This window comes from Parasteatoda tepidariorum, chromosome 1, assembly GCF_043381705.1.
Source record: "Parasteatoda tepidariorum isolate YZ-2023 chromosome 1, CAS_Ptep_4.0, whole genome shotgun sequence".
Lineage (NCBI taxonomy): Eukaryota > Metazoa > Arthropoda > Arachnida > Araneae > Theridiidae > Parasteatoda > Parasteatoda tepidariorum.
The window spans coordinates 108,824,208-108,844,912 of record NC_092204.1 but is presented as its reverse complement, the minus strand read 5'-3'; the positions used below and the strand labels follow the sequence as shown (position 1 = coordinate 108,844,912).

The following is a 20,705-nucleotide window of genomic DNA, read 5'->3' as shown; positions in this document are numbered from 1 at the left end:
TTATCTCCATCAAAATCTGATGGGGTCTTATTTGGTTGTCTTCGTCTCTGTATAGATTTTGGTTATCATGAATTATTGACTTATTTATTGTTTTGGCTATTTTTAGGGTCTTGGACATTTTCCAAATTGTTTGGTCATCGGTACATGAACTTGAAACTTTATCTTCTCATCTCTCACTCCTATATTGTTGACATTTTTTCTTTATTTCTTTCGTGAGCCTATTCAGTTCTGTTTTGTCTCGTGGATTTCTGTTGCTTTGCCACTTTTTTCTGATAAAGGTTTTGCATCCTGCGGGTTCTCTGATATCCTGTGGCAGGGCCATATAGTTATGTTTGTTGATATTGATTTTAGTGACTTCATTATACGATTGTTGTATATCACTTGTGAGATTGTTTATAGCAGTGGCTATATCTTCTAGAGTGCTTATCGTTATATTGTTATTATTTAAAGTGAGGATAGTGGAAGAAAGTTCCCAGTTAGTCTTTTTAGTAGTGATAGGTGTATCTTGATTAGTAACACCGCAATTACCGGTACATGATCACTACTTAGTTCTGTTACAGTGCGACAACTCATTGCAGTATTATTATTGCTAATGAGGAAGTCAAGCAGGTCAGGTTGTTTATGGAGAGTATATGGAAAATATGTTGGTTCCATAGGGAATATAGCCGTTAGATTGAGACTCAAAATATTTTTATGAAGCTCTTTTCCATGATTGTTATTGACTCTACATCCTTAGATGGCGTTCTTGGCGTTGAAATCGCCACCTATAATGCATTTGATTCCATCTGGTAGTAGATTTTTTATCATGTCTTTAGTAAAGATGTGATGAGGTTTATTATATATAACTGTGATTTTGATATATTCTTTACTATTTTCATGCAGAAGTATAGAGGTTTCTTCGAATCCATCACATTTATTATTACTGTACAAGGTAGTGTTGAGGCTTCTTTTAATGAATATGGCTGTACAACCATCTCTACAGTTGGTCCTATCCGTTCTATAGGTATTAAAATTGGCTAAGTTTAGTTTATTGCATGCATTAGAATGCGTTTCAGTAGCTAAGGTGATATCAATATCGTGCTCTAAAATGAAGTTACTAAATTCCTGGAATTTCGTGTTAATATTTGCCGCATTCCATAACATAATTCTGATTGGTTTACTGTTCATTATGTTAGTTTCGAATTTCCTCCTGTTCGATCATTTTAACTGCTTTACTTAGTAGTGGAATTGCGTTTAAACCATTTAGGACACTTACCAAATCCTTGAGCTTGTTAAAGATATATTTGGCCACAGTGATAATGTTATGCATATCTGAATTTTTCTGTTGCTTAAGTGCGTCAGCATAGTTTTTATTTTGGAAGATTTTTCATAGGGTTTATTTCTCTCTGGTTTTGAATTTTTGGCAATTGGGAATTTAATGCATCCTTTGTAGCTGGCCGGGTGGTTCAGTCCACAGTTGCAGCATTTTGCCTTTTCATCTTTAGATTTATTACATTGAGATGTTAAGTGTTCATCCGCACATTTGACTCATTTGGGTGGGAAGCGGCACATAGCCGCTGAGTGATAAAATCCCTTGCACCTGTGACATTGCCAGGTCTGGTTTTATAATTTTCAACTTTTATTTGCATGCTATTAAGAGTAGTTAGGCTATATATTTCCTTAAATTTTCCTGTTTTATTAAGGGTCACTAGGAACATGTTAAGCCTTGTAACTTCTCATTTATATCTTTCGGACTGCATTTGAACTGCATTCAAAACATCGAAACCTTCGAAGATTAGATGCTCGATTAGATCATCTTTGCAGTAATTTTTAGGGATTTGCTTAATTACAACTCTAAGATTTCTTTCGTTGGGAAGTCTATACGTATAATGTGCTATTTTGCTGCCTTCAACGTAGGATCTTATATACCTGAATGTTTCTTCAATTTTGCGTTAATACTATCATGACTATTTTCGCATACATAATCCGGAATATTTTTTTCTTTCATATCTTTCGTGAACTTTTCGTAGTCAAAATTTTCATCTCTTACAATTAGAGGTGGGTTTTTAATGGTTTTCCTTGGGGCTAGGAAATCAATTTCATTTACCTCAATTTCGTTACTGTTATTATCTGCATTATTATTTTGTTGCATATCATCAGTATCTAGTTGTTTATTCTCGCTGAAGCAATCCTTGACTGGGGATGCTTTCCTTTTTCCTTTATATTTGTTATTATTATTTGTTTGATTCAACTGCTCAGTTTCCATATTATCGTTTTTATCAAGTTCTACGTCGTCAACTCTAGAGGGCTGAAGCTATTTTAGTTGGAATTTCCGTATCTCTCAGATGGGTCGTTTTGGTGTTTTAAAATTAGGATTTATAATTATTGATATTAAAGCTATTCTTTGGTTTGGGTTTACTCCATTCACGGCCTACCCTTTCGCCTCTAAATACCATGACACCTCGTGTCTTAATTTGTTTAGTTCATCTCCTAATTTACTTATCTCTCTTGCAAGTCTTCCAATATAACAATGTTGGACCAGAATAGTATTTCTATTGTCTCTATCTTCAATAGTTGGGGCAATGTATAACTTAATCCTATCGCAGCTTTCCTTGAGTTGATCCATCGTCAGGTTGTTGTCATTTGGGTCCTGAGATATAATTGTATCCTGCCTATCCATGTTGGGGCCAGAGATACGATCTATTTCTTGTCACTCCTATCCGTGTTGGGTACTACAAGGCTCCCAGACGGTCCGTGCAGTTCCGGCGTAGCCATCCCTGTCGGTGCCGCAAGAGTGCCAAGTAGCCCCGCATCCCGTGGCTGTGACTTAGCCGTATCCCCCATTTCCCGGTCTGTGAGCCCTGATAAGGGCTGGGGGGAATGGGTGGACGCGAGATACATGGAATCCACGGGCAGGTTTTCCGACCGTCCGGTGGTCTGGCCCCCGCAACACTCGGACTGACCTGTGCCTGCAGACCCGTCGTCTTTTTCGAAATCCATAGAACCGGTTTGAAGAGCAACCTCTCTCTACCGTGGCTGAAGTGTGAGTGGATTGCAAAATGTCCTCTCCTTAAATATTGGACAGCAGACTCTTCACTCTTAGCCGTGGTTGTCGATTGTGTTCCTTCGGCCTTCGATCTAATCCTCGATCCTTCTACCCTGGAATTGCATGATTTCCTGCTGTCACAATTAACAGCCTCTACTGTAGCTCCCTACCAGCGTTAGCGAGACTTTTCCAGCTCATTGCTGATACTTCCCATGAAACCTAACTCGACTGCCTGATCGTGTCTTAACCTAGTTTGGCATGTTACCAGGCTCTGGGAGAGTAGATTCATCCTCTGTCGATTCATTCATAGCTGTTAATCCGCTCTTAGGAAATATGTCCTTTTCATTTCGGGATACATATGCAGACTTTTGACGATCCACGTTTACCGTACTCTCTCGGTCATGAATAAGAATCTTAAAAACCTTTCCCCTCCCCTTAGCACTTGAAATGGACCTTCGTATGGTGGCTGCAGGCCTTTTTTTAGGACATCGGACTGCAGAAAAACGTGACTGCAAGATGAAAGGTCTTTACTTACAAAAACTGCTCTATGTTCTTGATGTCTAGACTTTACTGGCAGCAACTCCTGCATGGTCTCATTGAGCTTTCCAACAAAGTTTGCGGGATCCGCTGTACCAGTAGACGGACATAAAAATTTTCCAGGCAGTCTTATCGGAGTTCCATAAACCTTTTCAGCTGTCGTTACTCGCAAGTCCTCCTTCCATGCAGGCCTAATACCTAAAAGAATGGTAGGTGAAACTATGGTCCACTGACTTGTACTGTAGGCTCTAATCGCTCCCTTCAGCTGTCTGTGAAATCTTTCCACTTGACGATTTCCTGCGGGATGGTAAGGGCTTGTTCGATGACGGGTCGAACCCAGGAACTTAGTCAGGGCATCAAACAGTGAGGCTTCGAACTGTGTTCCCTGGTCAGTTGTGATTCGTGGGGGTATTCCAAACCTAGCAATCCATCCATCGTAGAAAGTTGAATAACAGATTTGGCTGTTATATCTGCTGGCGGGTACGCTTCTGGTCACTTGGAAAAATGGTCAACACAAGTAAGACAGTAGCGAAAACCTTCTGATGGTGGCAAGGGACGTACGATGTCGATGTGCACATGCTCGAATCTGGAATTAGGCGGAACAAACGTGCCAAGGTTGCTCTGCGTGTGACGTGTCACCTTGGAACGTTGGTAAGCCAAGCATTGCTGAGCCCATGTCCTAGCATCTTTCTTTGTACCAGGTCAAACATATCGCTCTTCCACCAACCTTATAGTAGCTTTAATAACTGGATGTGAAATGGAATGCAGTTTGGAAAAAACGTTTTTTCTGTCCACTTCGGGTGCGAATGGTTGAATCCGTTTGGTAGATATATCGCAAAACAGCTCCACACCAGAATCACCTCTTACGAATGGTTGAAGTACCGAAGATGAGTTACCGGTTTGAGCTAAAATTTCGGATAGTTCCTGGTCACCTTTTAGGTTGTTAGAAATTTCTGGAAAATTGATGTGGGAAGGTGTTTCTATGGTAGCAATGTTTACTCTGGACAGCGCATCTGCAACAACGTTATCTATTCTCTTCACGTGCTGAATATCCGTAGTGAATTGGCCAATAGAATCCAAATGACGCGATTGTCTTGGCGAACACTTATCTTCCTTCTGTTTAAAGGCATGTATAAGTGGCTTGTAGCCAGTGTAGATAGTAAACGGCCGACCCTCTACCATATGCCGAAAGTATTCGACTGTCATGTACGCAGCCAAGAGCTCTCTGTCGTAAGCACTGCACTTTCTTTGAGATGGTGCAAGCTTCTTTGAATAAAAACCAAGTGGTTGCCACTCTTTCTCGATACGCTGATGCAAAGCAGTGCCCATCGCAGTATCTGAAGCGTCTACCACCATCAGCAACTGTGCATTCATGACAGGATAGTACAGCTTGGTTGAATTCGCCAATTCCTTTTTGCTCTCCTTAAACGCAGCAACTGCTACCTCCGACCACTTGATCACGCTTTTATCATTTTTCTTAGCACCCTTTAAATATTCGTTTAAAATTGCTTGAGTGTGGGCAGATCTCGGTATGAATCTTCTATAAAAATTCAAGACCGCAAGAAATCGACGTAGCTCTCTAACTGTAACTGGCTGAGGAAAATTAGCAATTACAGAAACTTTATCAGGAAGCGGAGTAATACCCTTTTCCGTTACTAAATGCACTAAAAATTCTACTGAAGGCTGTCCCAAGACACATTTGCTTACGTTGAGTGTTACACCATATTCAGCAAAACGCTGAAAAATTCTTTTTAAATGAATTAAATGTTCTTCGTTCTTCGAAGCTACTAACGCATCATCAAAATAAGGTACGCAAAAATCAAACTCACCTAAATCCTGATGGATGAAACGTTGGAAAGTTGCGGCAGTACCGTTTGGGGCGATAATCCAAACGGCATATACAAAAACTCGAACAATCCGAACGGGGTTGTTACCGCAGTCTTTGGTACGTCTTCCTTGCGCACTGGAATCTGATAATGAATGCTTTCTCCAGGTCCAACGAAGAAAATATTCTTTTACCTTCCAAAACCTGAAAACACTTTTGTATGTGGGGAACAGGGTATCTATCTGGCACGGTCACACCATTTAGTCGACGAAAATCACCACACGGTCGCCAGTCGCCATTTTCTTAGAACCATGTGTAACGGACTTGTCCAACAGCTTTTGGAAGGCTGACAAACCTCTGATGCTACCAAAAATTCAAACTCTTGTTTTGCAGCTTTCAACTTATCTGGCGATAAACGTCGAGGTTTCGAAAAAATAGTCGGTCCTTTTGTCTGCATCCAATTTTCCCCTCCGTGCTTAACTTTTCTTGGCGTGGCACCTGACCTAATCAGAGCAGGAAACTCTGACAACAAATGGTGGAATTTAGATTTCTCTAAAAATAATTTTACAGTTGAAGAAATTCCAGCATGCCGGGTACCTCTTGTTTGCATCTTGGTCAAAGGATCAATTACTGCAGCATTTCTGATGTCGACTAATAACCCAAAATTGCGCAAGAAGTCAGCTCCGATATTTGGATGAGGCACGGCAGCGACGATAAAAGGCCAGCTGAACTCTCTTCTGAGTCCGAGGTCTAATTTCAACAGACGTTGGCCAAACGTTGTAATGGTCGTACCGTTTAGGGCGAACAATTTCATCTGCGCTGTATAGTCACTAGATGCATAGGCAGCACGAGGTATAATAGAGACGTCAGCTCCCGTTTCGATGAGATAACGTGAGGGTGTAGACTTGTCTGTCAGATAAAGCCGCTGAGTCATCGCTTCGCCGTCACCCTTTTGACTGGATTACGGCCTCAGCAGTTTTCCGACTGGAACGAGCATGGAGGCCGGCTATTTGTCGCTCGTTTCTGGAATTTTTTTTTATGATGCCAGCAATACTGCGAGTTCGCAGTCTGTCGGTTTCGGCTAGTAGAGCATTTCTAACTAGAACTTTTTGACCGGTCACTTGTACGAGCTTCCAACCGTGAGAAACGAGTTGTGATATCTGTCAATAAAGACTGCCAATCCGAATGATTTGTCGAACAAGCAACTGTGCTGACTGACTGTCAGCTAGTTGTCGGAGCCATAATACCATCAGCTATCTCTGCCAGCTTGTCTAGGTTATCGTTGGAAATAGCCAAAATCTGTTGAACATTAGCAGGCAACCTCTGCAAAAATAAAGATTTGAGAAGTTCATCGTTAATTCTTGCACCGGCTTTATTCCGCAATTCCAGAAGCAATTTTGAAGGACAGCGGTCGCCGAGTTGCATTCCCGAAATCAAACAACTTAAGCGCTGTACTTCAGATTCATCATATTGAGCGCACAATCTTTTATTCAGTGCGGTGAAAGGCTCATCTACAGGTGGACTGATAATAATATCGCTGATAATCGCTAGTTTCTCCGGTTGCAGAGCAGAAACTACGTGGTGAAATTTCGTTGACTCTGTTGTTACTCCAGCAAGCGTGAACAGACTTTCAATTTTCCTGAACCATAACTCTGGATTAGCTCTCCAAAAAGGTGGTGACTTAACAGCGACAAAAGCAATTTTTTGATCAGCAGTTCCCGCAGACTCGGGCATTTCTTGCATTAATCCGAAATATGTAAGTCCAACAAAAGACGAAAGTTGAACTCACAGCTCGCCAAAATTTTTAAAACTCGAAACGTGCCAAAATTCCTTCGTAATCCATCAGCTAGTAGAGTTTCCCAAATGCAGTTTGCAGAAGCAGAAAATCACGTCTGGGTCATGAATTGTTGTTTCGTGATAAACTGGAAGATGTCAAATGAAACAATATTGCAATGAAACATCCTTCTTTAATAGAAAACGTTAACAATCCATCAAGAAACAAACTCAGAAAACAGGTTATTTGTTAAAAACATTTAAAAGTTGTTATTAAAACAATTAAAACTTAAAATGTCGTATGCAAGCATCTCATACTGAAGGTGGGCGTCACTGGGGAAAACGAAGTATCGGGACGAAGTCTCGGACGCTGCTGCAACCTCGATGGCAAAATGCCCTCTCCTTAAATATCGGACAGCAGACTCTTCACTCTTAGCCGTGGTTGTCGGTTGTGTTCCTCCGCAGGTATCCTTCCTACAGGAACTATTCTGTTTAGTTTTCCTACCTTTGGCATCGATTGAATCCTCGATCCTTCTACCCTGGAATTGCATGATTTCCTAGCTGTCACAATTAACAGCCTCTACAACCATATTCTGGAGGTTTTGACCATACTTCTTTTCACAGTGGAAATAAAAATAAAAAATAATATTTTTTTTTTAAAGTTGTGATTTTTTTTTCAAAGGAATTTTTTAAGCTGAAGTTTATTGAAATTTTTTCAGCTTTATTTTAATAACAAATTTTAAATGAGGAGTAAAGTATAAAATACAAAAAATAATTAAAAAATAATCATTCTAAATAAAACAAGCATAAAAATGCACTTATTTTTAACTCTTTCTAATTCTTGATCTAAACGTGGGAGGAGGGTAATTACAAATAAGAAAAATGAGGTTGAAAAATGTCCCCGTTATTGAGTCTGTTGAAAATTTAAAACTCTAATGAAATTTTACCTATTTTCCGAGATTTGTCAAATCACTTGAACTATTTATGCCTAGTCTAATTGACAATTGAAAAATAACTAGTTATACAGAAAATAATTTTTTGTTATTTTTAATGTAGATGGTTAATGAGAGATTTCTTTTAAATTAAATAGGTTTAATGATTCCAAGAAACAAAAATTAAAAATGCAACTTTTTAACTTATTTCTTAACTACAGAAACAAAATTACCTTTTTTTAAATTCTTTTTTAGTAAATTTACTAGATATTGTGAAAAAGCAAATATTGAGATTTGAAATATAATAAGTTTGTATAAGTACAGACATTGAAAATGTTTTACTAACTAAATGTTTCAATAAATGTTTTTAATAACTAAAGCAATATTTAGAATTTACCTAAAATCGAATTTCAAGTTACTAGTTATTACATGATACTCGCTTACATGATATTCTTTCAAGTTACTTGAAAGAATATCATGTAAGCGGGTTTCTAATTATTTTTTTTTTGGTGTATATTGCAGTATTGTGAACATTACAGTGTTGTGAGCATTGAAACAAACTGTAAATTTTTAAATGTAAAATGTTTTTGCAAAGAATTGTCATAAAGAAGCAAACACCATACTGAAACAATACAGTTTTTTTCAAATGTTTTCCAATAGCAAATAGTTTGAAAAAATAGCATAGAAATGCTTTGAAATGAAAACCAACTGAACTTGAAATCTTAAATGTAAGAGAAATACATGAGGTGAACTAAAACTAAGTAAATTACATCTCGGAAGAGAGTATCTAATGTGTTTGTAAAAGATATAGATTCCCTAGACAAGCGTGTAGTTTATTGAAAATATGTCAGATGAAGTTGAGAGAAAAAGTTTAACGAAGCTTGTGACAACATTAATATTTTTCTTCTAGAAAAATCGAAAACTAACCTATAACATCACATTTTGTTCGAGGACTTTCTCGATAATAAATAGAAAAATGCTCTCGAAGGAAGATTAAGGACTAAACTGTATTTTTCTTTTCCAGAATTGTATTTTTCTATCTTTTCTAGTTTATTACCTCTGCGTGTTGAATATTGAATTAAATTATTTCTTTAAAGCAGCCATTTCTTAGATATATAAAACCTCTTCACTTTTCAAAGCTTTTTAACCCTTTTTTAATGTTAATTTATCGTAACAAAATAAGTCAAACATTTCGGTAAATAATAGGCAAACTTTTGAGGTAAATATTACGTTAAAATATAGTTTATAAAGTACTGCTCTACAGTAAACTGTATGGGAAAATATTAAAGTCAATAGAGGACAGTAAGAAGTTTATTACCAACCAACCAATCATTTAAAAAACCAATTTTAATCAAGTTTTTTTTCCCAATTTTTTCAAATGTTTTACACGTCAAATTGAGCGACGGAATTATACTTTTATTGCTTTAGCTTTTTGAACTAAATTGTGTTTTTAGAAGCTAATGTGTTTCGGATTCTGCTGGCCGCAAAATTGAAATTATCGAATACTAACAATGAGGTATATGGGTTTACAAAGAGAATAAAGCATATACTATACGAGAATAAAGTATATACCATACATGAATAAGTTTGTGTTTATACTATACTATAGTTAACTGTAAAAAATAATCTTGCACAAATCTCGCTAACAGTTATACTCATAATATACTTACACTCAATAAACAGGAACGTTACTCAGTGTTGAAATACTTATTCCATCGCATTTTAATATTACCTCTAGTACTATCTAAGAAATATTATTTTTATTCTCATAGTGAAAGCCCAGTAAAAAATACCAGCTTTCAGGGTGTCAGAAATTCTTAGTGACAATCCAATATTAACCGTAACAATTTACGACAGAAAATAATAAAAAATGTATGTGGAAAAACACAAATCGAAACTAGCTTTTAATAAAAGTTAATGACAGTCCGAAGTATTTTACAGTTATATTATTAAAAATATATGATCTGCAGTTAAACATTCATAAGTAAGTTTTTCAAAGAATATTTATCCATATTATAAAATTTTTGGTATTTAATTTTCTGATCATTAATATATATTTATTTTCTAAATAATTCAGTCATATTGAAAAAATAAAAATACAAATGCATCAAGAAGTGAAAAATTACTAATTGAAGCTAAATAGACTCATCTCACGTTAAAAAAAAAATTCAAGCGTTTTACTGAATGTAGATTTCTCACAGGATTACAAATCCGCAATAGGTTTTTTGGAAAACTTTGTGTTTTCATAACTTTTAACAAATCCGAAAAATCCTTATGGTGGCTTTTCAATCCGAAAAAAATATAATACACAACGTATATGAAATATTTAAAATCATACATTTTAAGAAAAATTCAAGATAAATTCTCTTGTAAAGTAGTGCTAATAGTAAAAATGACGGCATTTTTGATGACAGTACTGAATAACAGTTAATAAAATTTAGTACTAACAAATGTTAATAAAACTTATTTTCTAACCTAAAGGTATGCCTCTGAAACTTTATTTTCAAAATTCCTGGCCAGCCTTGTTTCCAAGTAAAATTGGAGTAAATGATGCTCATTCATTAATGTACTTTAAGCTGCATTAATGTACAGAAAATAAAAGGATAGATGACTATTCATTATTAATGCATAATCAATTACTTAAATATTTCTGGTATTCTTTTTATAAAAGGAATGTCATGTAAGGAAATTTAAACTTCTTTGAGAAATTGTTTTATCTTTTAAGATCGAAGTAACCAATCATATCATGCAAATTTATTTATTGCATGAAAAATCCAATTTTTTCCATTTTCGTTGCGACACCCGCTTCTTCTAAATGGTAATAACGTACAGACCTGACACATGTTATTGAAACCTATTTTCTAAAGTCAAAGCGTAACTTTTCAATTTCGTTTTCTATATTCTACCTGATTTTAAAGTCAAATTTTATATGCATACTGCTCATATTCATGGACTACTCCGAAACGTGAGGTGGATCTTTCAAATCTTGCTAGACGAAATGCAATATTTTATTCTTATATTTCTAGGATATGTTCTTTAAAAAATAAAATATTTCCTTCGTAAATGTTTAAAGTGACACATATTTTGTGTTATTTTTGTACAGATATGTCAGGTTACTAGAAAATATTTTAGGTTAAACTTTTCTTGCATAAATTTAGAAAAATAAGGCATTTACAATTTTGAGAAATATGTTTAAAGATTATAAGGAGAGAGCATAGCATTTCATACAACAATTATGATGCAGTCATTATTATAAAAATAAGACAAAAATATTTCGATAAAGAATAAGAATATAATAATTAAAAATAATTGAAAATGCAAATAACAATTATAATATTTGTGAGGTATTATAAACAGTTAAACTATTTTACATTAAAAACTAGAATTGAATGTATCAAGGATATAAATACTGATTAGTAATCAAACAAGTACGTTTTCTTTGAAACCGGTGCTACATTTAGCTATATAATCAGTATCTCAGCCTACATTGCGGTTCAAATTTGTTGTAACTTTATTAAGTAGTTAAATTGAACCGTGTAGTGTTACTTATTTTAAGAAGTACGATTATATGATTCAACTTATCATCAAGATGCAGTAAATTTGAGTATAGTGCAAGTAGATTTATATGATACATCTTAGAACAATATTAAGTATGTAGTAAATTTTAACAATATTATGGTTCATCATGCTTCAAACTTTTTGATAGAGTAAAAGTAATTGATTCAGAAATTTCTTAACATTCAATATAAACTTTTTGATGGTATACATACTCAAGCTGCATGAAACAAATTTCATATTTATTTTGCACGTATTTAACTCTGATTTTTTTCAACCACAAATAAGTTCAAAGGATCTGTGATATTGTGTCACTCATTAATTTTAGAGAATTGAAAGTCTAGAGAATTGAAAGTTTAAAGTTCAAATTACTTGAAAAATTTCCTTATATGCACTCTTGAGATATGTTTTAAAAATAGAAATGATAGTGGTAATTAATTTGATGCAAAGTACATTGAAGAAAATCTTTTGCAGAAACTTCTATTTATAAATTTCAGGTATTAGCTTCATTTAAAAACAGTTTAAAATCTTTCAATTCTAATATCAATAAAATGATTTTATTAAAAGGAAACGCTGTTACGTTGACTGATTAGCTCAATATAAATATATACTCAGTAAACATAAATATAACTTTATTTATTATGGTACCCCTATTAAAGTTCCTACGTTATGTTATAATTTAGTAAAATATTTATTCTGAAATAAGAATAGAAATCAGATTGAGATACTGTTGACGAGTTATTTTGAATTTAGTTTCAATTAGTGATCCTGTAAAAAGGAGAAACAAATAAGAAATCACAAGCGCAATAACTTCATGAAATTCCAACAGCAATAAGACATATTTGTTTAAAATATTTTGCAACGGAACAAATTTATAATTTTTCAAACAATTAAATATGGTGCGAACAAATTCTATTTCACGAAAATTATTTGAGAGTGGTCTATTTTCAACCATTGGGAGACTTGAAAGAGCTCTTGTATATGATCTCTTTATTTACACTAATTCAAAGTTTTATATTAAATTTACTTTTACTACATCATATGCCCTTTTTAGTTATTTTATTAGTGAAGTGTAGAAAAAAAAGTAGCACATTTCATTTTGCGCTTTCTTTTGAAACAATAATACATTCTAAAGAAACTGAAGCTATCCTGGAGTCAATAGTGTTGCAGGATAAGTGTTAGTTTTTAAAGAGTGAAAGCAGATGTTAATTTTCTCTATTAAAAAGGTTTCATAATCCTTACTAAATAAATACTAAATTGTTTGCCTTGTTTTTAGGTCTCAGTCTCAGTAATAGTAAAAAACTGAGTAATACATAAAAATTAACTTTGCGCAGCCTTTTCCTTTTATTATTGTCCTTAATATGTATTGATTATAATTAAATCAGAAATTTGAAACAAATACATAAGAATAGTATTATTACAAAATGTCGTTTAAATAATTATAAAAAAAATCGTTTAAATAATGGATAACTTCATAAATACATGAGAAGACTTTGAAGTAGTTCTTTGTTAACTAATTCAAGCTACCCGAAGTCCATGATATCATATTTAGTTTTAAGAATTCTGCGTGCATTATTAATATATCACTTCATAGTATTCTGCAAAATTAAAATTGTCGCAAAAAATAATCAGAGTTTAGCTGAGAAAATTTTTTTCAAAATATTATAATGTGGTTTTATACAAACTTAATAATTTTAATTAAACTTAAACAGATATTTAATCTCGTCCGTTTCTTCGTATTTGGAAGATTTTTCTTTTAGCAAAAAAGTTCTTGAATGTACTAGTTATTTTTTAAAATTTCAATAATTATCTTTAGTATTCTGTTCAAATTTTTTTCAATTTCTATACAAATTTCTGAAATTATGCGAAAATTCAATGATTATGCGAAAATGCAAGGAAAATGCATAGAACATGATGAAAACAACAACAGAATAAGACTCTGTTTTAGCACTTTTTAGAATAATTTCGAAAACTTGTGAGCAAATTTTTAGAATAATGCAAAAAAAAGAAAGAAAATAAACGACTGTGATTAAAAGAATGTTTGCAAAGCAAAATTTTATCATTTTAAAATTAGTGAACTTTAATGACAAAATAGTAAGGTATTTCCTGGCAGTTTGAAAGGAATAAAATAAGTCAAAATCTAAACTACGTTAAAATCACTTACAAATAAGTTCACAAAATAAAATTCAACTAATGAATATTTTCTTAATATCAAATTTACAGTACCTATAATGAAACAGCAGAATATTGTTAATAGAGATATTTTAAAACTTAAGAGTCAGTACCCACCCAACCACCGAGAAATCGCTTTTGAGATTTTTAAATTTTTGAAATCTCCTAATCAAGAGCTTTCCAATGATGTATAGTTTTATGGATTTACTCAAATTTAAAGTTGTTAAATTTCAATTTCAAAATGTAAACAAACGCTCCACTAGCTGTACCACGCCCGCATTTGACAGTTGAAAGTTCATTTGATTTGCAACCGATCATCAGGTGCGAATTTTGAATATCTTATCTTGATCTTTACAGGCAATTTCATAGTTTTTAACTAGATTTATTTTGTTTTTTGTTAGATTAGTTATGTTATTTTGTTAGATTTGTTTTGTTTTCTGTTAGATTTGCTTGATTTTTTGCTAGATTTGTTTTGCTATTGGAGTGAATTTTTTTCAAGCTTTTTTTTTGGGATTTTTTTTATTTTTATGTTTTATAATTTTTTGTCATTAGAAGTAGTTATTTTTCTAAACTTTAATAATTAAAGTTTCGTTTTAAAATGCCTGAAAATTATTATGCTGATTTAAAATGTTTATAACTTTCAATAAATTGAAAGCAAAGGTAATGCATTGAAGAATGTACTCGCGTGTAATTAGTGACATTTCTAATTTTTTTATAGTAAAATATTTTCATTGCTTGTAATTTTTTGGTACAGCGTTTTTAAAGTGATATATAAAATTATTTTACAAGAATTTATATAACATAAAAATGTATTTATTTATACGTGAGCATATTTACTAGCGTTTTTTTTTCAAATGCTTTACAAATTATGAATCGTAAAATTGATGTTGTTTATCTTACTCGGTAGTTAAGAATTAAAAGATTAATAATAATAATTAAAAGAATAATTTAGTATTAGAACTTATATTAAACATATTCGTGAGCATGTTATAATAGATTATATCTTATAATGAATTATTTATGATGCCTAGTGTGAAATTTGAAATTTTAACATTGTCTGCATAATGTAAAGCATAGTTGATATAATGCAAATTAAGCTTTTTTGGGTTAAAACTAAGGAAGAAAATAAAACCAAATGCACTAAAAATAAATAAATAATTTGTATAAATGGAAAAAATTTAAAAGTTTTGTACTTAAGGCCAGAATAATTTAGTAATAAATTATTTTCAATTTAAATTGGCTTTTTCTCAAAATGTGTTTTTTTTTGCGTGTACATTTTTCTCAAAAACTACTGAAGATACATTATTAAAATCTTTACAGTTTATTATTATGGACCTAATACATATACTGAGGTGAACTTTTGTGATAATTCGTGAAAAATATTGTGTAGCTGTTGAAAACGTGCAGCAAAATGACATTTTTATAGTAGTACTCAGTTTTTATTTTTTAAAAAAAAATATATCAATGTGTATTGATAAACTTTTCACCTCAGTATATGTATAATTGTTCATATAATCACCATAAAAAATTTCAAAGCTCTACGCTTGATAGTTTCTCAGAAAAAGGTGCACGAAGTTTGACATTTTAGCATTATCGGTATAGGGGTTAACAACTCCCCTTAAAAATATGCGAGTATTTAAAAAAAAAATTTTAGAAAATAATTTGAGATAATATAGTTTATTTATTCCTGTTTTTCTAATTTCATCCTTAAAAACTTCCATTTTTAAAAAAATAGATATAAAATAACAATAAAAGCAACAAAATGTTTGATTCAGTATTAGCAAATATATATATATATATGTATATGTATATATATATATTACATCAGAAATACAAATCTTTTGATTATTCAAACTGATAGTTTTAGGAACTGCATTAGTATTTGTAGAATATGTGATAACAAAAACAACAAAATCGAACACAGACATTGTCAGAAATCAGAGCAAAAAGCTAAAAAAANGCTACAGATAAATAAATATAATTTTCCTATTAGCATAGATACTCAAGTTAGACATATGATACCAAATAGGAGCGTACTGTCCTCAGTCCGTTTTGATTATTAGGTTCACATCCCCTTACACCTATTTATCATTTGATAGGGAACATGGTTAATACCTTCTTGGAAAATAAACCTCCCATGATTCACAGAAAAAAAAAGTAATGCATACCTGTAAGTCATGAGAACCTATGGAGATGATTACTCACAATTGATCAGCTATCAAGTGTCTGAATAAATGTTTCATTTATATAAACACCTCAAAGATTATACTTCTGTTTTCTTTTTTTTACCCCAGTTGTGTTAAATACAGTCTTCAAATTGATAAGAAAATTAAAGAAATTTTCAATGGGGAAAAAGCATTGAGAGAAGTCATTTCAATTTGAGGGGTCTCATAATCTGTGTGGTCCAGATGAAAGGAACAAAAGATGCCGATGTCAGAATTATTTCAGGAGTGCAGTACCATTTTCTCTCCTTTCTTTACAAAAATAAGGCCAGATGACAGGAGAAAGATTGATTTTTCGGTGGTGAAATAGCTTAACAATATTTTTAGTTATGGATAAGGCAAAAAGTTTTATTTACATGCTTTAAAAATGATCAAAAGTTGCGTTGCTTGCAATTTATTTAGAAAAAGTTGTGTCCGGTTTGTAGAGATAAAAAACAACGTTTCAGGACCAAAATGACTGTCCGCGTCCGGTTACGGGAGTGTCCGCTTTGCGGAGAATCTACGTAATGGTTTATTCATAGAAGATTCCCGGGGAATTAAAAATATGTCCGTATTGAGAGGCGTCCGTTTTGCAGGAGTGTCCATAACAGGAGGTTTCACTGTGTATATATATATATATGTGTGTGTGTGTGTGTAAAATTAATTTTTTCCCCTGCACCACAAATTTTTTCTATCAGTACAATTAAACTACTAACATACTATGAACTCTTAAATAAACTCACAAATCCATTTTTATAGTGATTTATGATGACAGCTAAACTTTACCTCTCAATTTGCACCCAGTCGGCAGTCGTAGGCGAAGGAAAAAAATACCAGCCAAAAACTCGGGTCCCCCGCTACAGAGGCAGACTGGCAACTTGAGTTATTTCGTGCGTGCAGCTTTAAGTGTAGAAATCATGCCCGAGTTATTTCGGGACCGCCACCAGGAGGGTTTAAAAAAACTTTTCATATCAATATGTCAAAAAGATTTCCCATCATCAAAGATTATCAGATCTGTAGAGACGGTAGGGGGAATATTAAATTCCGACCAGTATTTAATTAACATTTCCACTAGATCTAAGGAAAATAATATTATTATTGTTAAGTACAATTAATTTCAAATTTCATATTTTTTATGTACGATTAAAGTAAAATGCAATTTCTTCTAATAGTTGTGATAAATAAACTTTAAAAAGTAAAATTTTACAAAATAATGAAATTTTGTAAAACCATTTTCAGGAAAAATCCGCATATAAATAGAAAGGAAGAGCTGTTGACGAAAAACTATAATCAAATTTATTTGACGCAGCTTTCCTCTACGTCCGTATTCTGACAGAATGTTCTGATTGGACGTTGATTTTGAGTCCAAAAAGGCTATAAATACAACTAAATACACAATGTTCTCTGATGCTCTTTTCTGTTAGTACTTTCCTAGTGAACGTTTTAACTGTGTTGTTCTAATACCTCCTAGAAGAGAAAAGGCCTCAGCTTGGCTTACAATAAACATGAAATTTGATCCTTTACTAGTCCAAGCGTAATGACATCTTTGATATTTCCTGTCACTGCGCAACTTAGAGACTCGAATGTAGTCACATCTTTCTCATTTTCTTCCGTTGCGCAATTCATGTTTGTTACATCGGACTACAAAATTGATCCGTGCTGAGGTCATCTCTTTCCTAGGAGGTGTTGGTTATTCTCTGTCTGTGTAATGTACTAATTAACAAATCATTCTCCAATCCAGTGATCTCTGAATTCAATTCCAAAAATTACTCGCACTTAATTTTGTAAATGGTGCACACATAAAAGAAACTCCTGGGTGAGTGTTCACGAACTAAGAAATTGTTATAAATTTTACAATGAATTCAGTTGCATATTTAAGAAAGAAAAACCTAGCATGTTAGCTGAATGGATTGCGATATGGAACTAATTAATCAAAAAATAACTTAGTCCTTTATTAATCTCGAATATTTATTAGTTTCAATGATTTAAGTTCTTTTGTCTGTAGTTTTGTAAACATAGGTTCATAGACGTTCAATTTTGATTTTTAAGTTTTTGATGAGTAATAATTTAAGTAATTGTCAGAATACCCTTTCGCGTAACATTTTTGTTTACAAAATTTTTAAGTAGTTTGCAAATAGTTTTTATATGGTCAAGTTTTTTTTCCTTTTTAAATCTACAGAACATTTCAACTCCATCTACGACTTCTGAAAATTTGTCTGATCCACAGCTCTGGTCTTAAGTCAATCGAAGTAAAACTCTAAGAATAAGAGTTTTTGAAAACTTGTCTTATTCAATTATTTCGTCAGAAGTAAATAAATAAATAAATAAAAAATAATCTATTTTTTTAATCCTTGCATTTGAAATTGGTGGCACAATTGTTTATAAACTAATTCATAAATCTTATTATTTTTTTTATATTTCTTATCAATAAAATTAAATAGGGAGTGAGCGAAAGGATTTCCTTTTTATTTAATGAAACTTGTTTCATCGTATCTATGTATAGTCTAAAGTTATTCCAAAAATCTTATTTTTGCATAAAACTCCTAATTTCAAATTTTAAATTTATTCCAATTGAATATCAAGCCTTTCTTTTCGGGAACAAATGTGTGGCACTCAAAAGAGAGCATTGCTTATTGAAATTTATCCTAAAAAAATTGCTTAGTGAAATTTTGCAATTCATTTAGAAAAAAAAGTCTTCACCAAGAATGTGTATATTTCTTTCTAAGGTGACTCCAAAAATCAGCGCTCAACAGCTAAAGTTTTAAAATATTTAAATTAAAATTTTGTGAAAAAGTGTTTAAATGTTGTTTTTAAAATTCTTAAAATTTGATTAAATATTTTTATCCTTACTGTGAATGTTAAAAAACCGCGTTATTTTGCAATTATATGACAATGTTACCCTTATACTCACTAGGATTGTGAACAGGCTGCTCTGAAACCCGAATGTTACTAAATATTACATTACAAATGTTACCCAAATGTAACTTTACTTAGACCACCGACCGTTTTATTCACAGTAAACGCAATGAAAGTTACAATCATGTATAGTTTTTTTAACAGGGATAGCCGGGTAGGTAGGACGTTTTGCCCAAGACCAGGAGGCCTTGAGTTCGATCCCCGCTAGCCGAAGACTCCCCACATAAAGAATGGTGACTGGCGTGCGTTATTGTTGTCAGGGTCACTAAGTCCTCCAAGTTTCCATAACAAATCAATAACTGTAGATGTACTAACACGGAGATTAATCGTTCAAGAAAAACTTACGATCTGTGTTTAAATTGTAGGTGCTTGAAGGTGTCCTTCTTGTAAAACGGGCTGTGAAGTATGTGTGTGGCAGAAATTGAATTCTTTGCCACAGATAGCGTCACTGGAAAACAAGAAGAAGCACACCTCTCTGTCTTAAAATAGACTTGTTAGTGATGACCAGTGGTATACGATAAGGACATAAGGGCCGAAATAGCCTGGTTGGTAGGGCACTGAGCCCATGTCCAAGAGATCGTGGGTTCGATCCCTGACGGCTGAAGACACCCTGTATAATAAATGGTGACTGATGCACGTTAAATCTGACGAGTCACAAAGTCCTTCATGTTCCCATTACAAATCATACCTCTGGGGGTACTGATATAGGAGCTTCGTTGTTTTCTGGATAGGCTCAAAATTACAAGGCTTTGGAGTTGAACATTAGTAGTCGTAAACCCAAAATTGGGTCGGCTGCTCAACGATATATATAATAAAAGAATAGCAGAATGCACAATTTTTCATACCCCTCCCTCACATTCTCATAAAAACAGTCGTTAGGGTTTCATTTGCTCAGCATGCACGTTCGAATTTCTGTTTTGAATTTGTATTTTTTTCATATATTTTCTTAAAAATCTTCTAGTTTTTTATTCTACTATTAATTAATGTGATGCAAATTTTTGTTCTACTACCCATCAGTGTAATAGTAATTTAACCTTGTATAAAGTCATTCACTTTTTCTGTGATTGTTTCAGTTGAATGAGTTAAGAAAGATATATAAATGTTATTCAGAGTAAGTGCACATATATGTATATCTATAGTTAAAGTTGACATGACATTTAATTAATGTTTAATTTCAAAGTATTTTTTAGTATCTTAACATCTGACTTCGTTTATTCAAATTATATTATTTTTGTATTTAATAGAGAAAAAAAAACATAAATGGCGCCTTCCTGGCCTTACAAGCTTGGAACAAAATAGGGGAAATGTAATGAAATAGTTTTTTTGGGGGTTAATATAGTGCTATATAGTTGTCCATAGCTTTAAACTTAAATTATTAAATAAATATCATTCAATGGATGTATATAACATTATTTAAAAAATAGACATAAGAAATATTCTCAGTATATAACAATGAAAAAATTCAAGAAGCGTAAAATTTTAGTGATAGTAAGCTAATGTTCATTCTTGGTTTAATCAATAAGAAGCAAACTAACATTGCGTTTCTAGTTATTATTATCTATGAATTTAAATAAAATAGTTTTATCTTAAATAAAGTATGAAAATTAAAAAAAAATTACTGTAGTAAAAATAAAGATTAACTATATTGATTTATTTTAATAAATGAAAATTCAAGTAGACAGAATTAATATATTTTTCTTCACAAACTTATTTATCTTAAAGAAAGCTTCAGTGATTTCAATTCATTTGCATTGGATGGCCGAATTAAT

At 32.7% G+C, this 20,705-nt stretch overlaps 2 protein-coding genes across 2 annotated transcripts; both read right to left on the bottom strand.

Annotated features, from left to right (window-relative positions):
* Window positions 1–3,273: 3,273 nt before the first annotated feature.
* Window positions 3,274–4,238, bottom strand: LOC139426763 (uncharacterized). Its single transcript, XM_071186659.1, has 3 exons — window positions 4,202–4,238; window positions 3,597–4,057; window positions 3,274–3,534 (listed from the first exon to the last, which is right to left on the bottom strand). The coding sequence occupies exons 1-3, from the start codon at window positions 4,236–4,238 to the stop codon at window positions 3,274–3,276; spliced, it is 759 nt and encodes a 252-aa protein (XP_071042760.1).
* A 2,370-nt stretch (window positions 4,239–6,608) lies between these two features.
* On the bottom strand, window positions 6,609–7,130 carry LOC107449315 (uncharacterized). The gene has a single exon (XM_016064810.2). The coding sequence runs from the start codon at window positions 7,128–7,130 to the stop codon at window positions 6,609–6,611; it is 522 nt and encodes a 173-aa protein (XP_015920296.2).
* Window positions 7,131–20,705: the final 13,575 nt, after the last annotated feature.

Bases quoted from the DNA above. Each gene is read 5' to 3' on its own strand.
- LOC107449315 (XM_016064810.2), bottom strand. From the start codon at position 7,130: ATGCAAGAAATGCCCGAGTCTGCGGGAACTGCTGATCAAAAAATTGCT.
- LOC139426763 (XM_071186659.1), bottom strand. From the start codon at position 4,238: ATGGGCTCAGCAATGCTTGGCTTACCAACGTTCCAAG. The intron at 4,058-4,201 runs GTGACACGTCAC...CATTTTTCCAAG, and splicing joins TGGCTTACCAACGTTCCAAG to TGACCAGAAGCGTACCCGCC. The intron at 3,535-3,596 runs GTAAAGTCTAGA...TTCATCTTGCAG, and splicing joins CCATGCAGGAGTTGCTGCCA to TCACGTTTTTCTGCAGTCCG.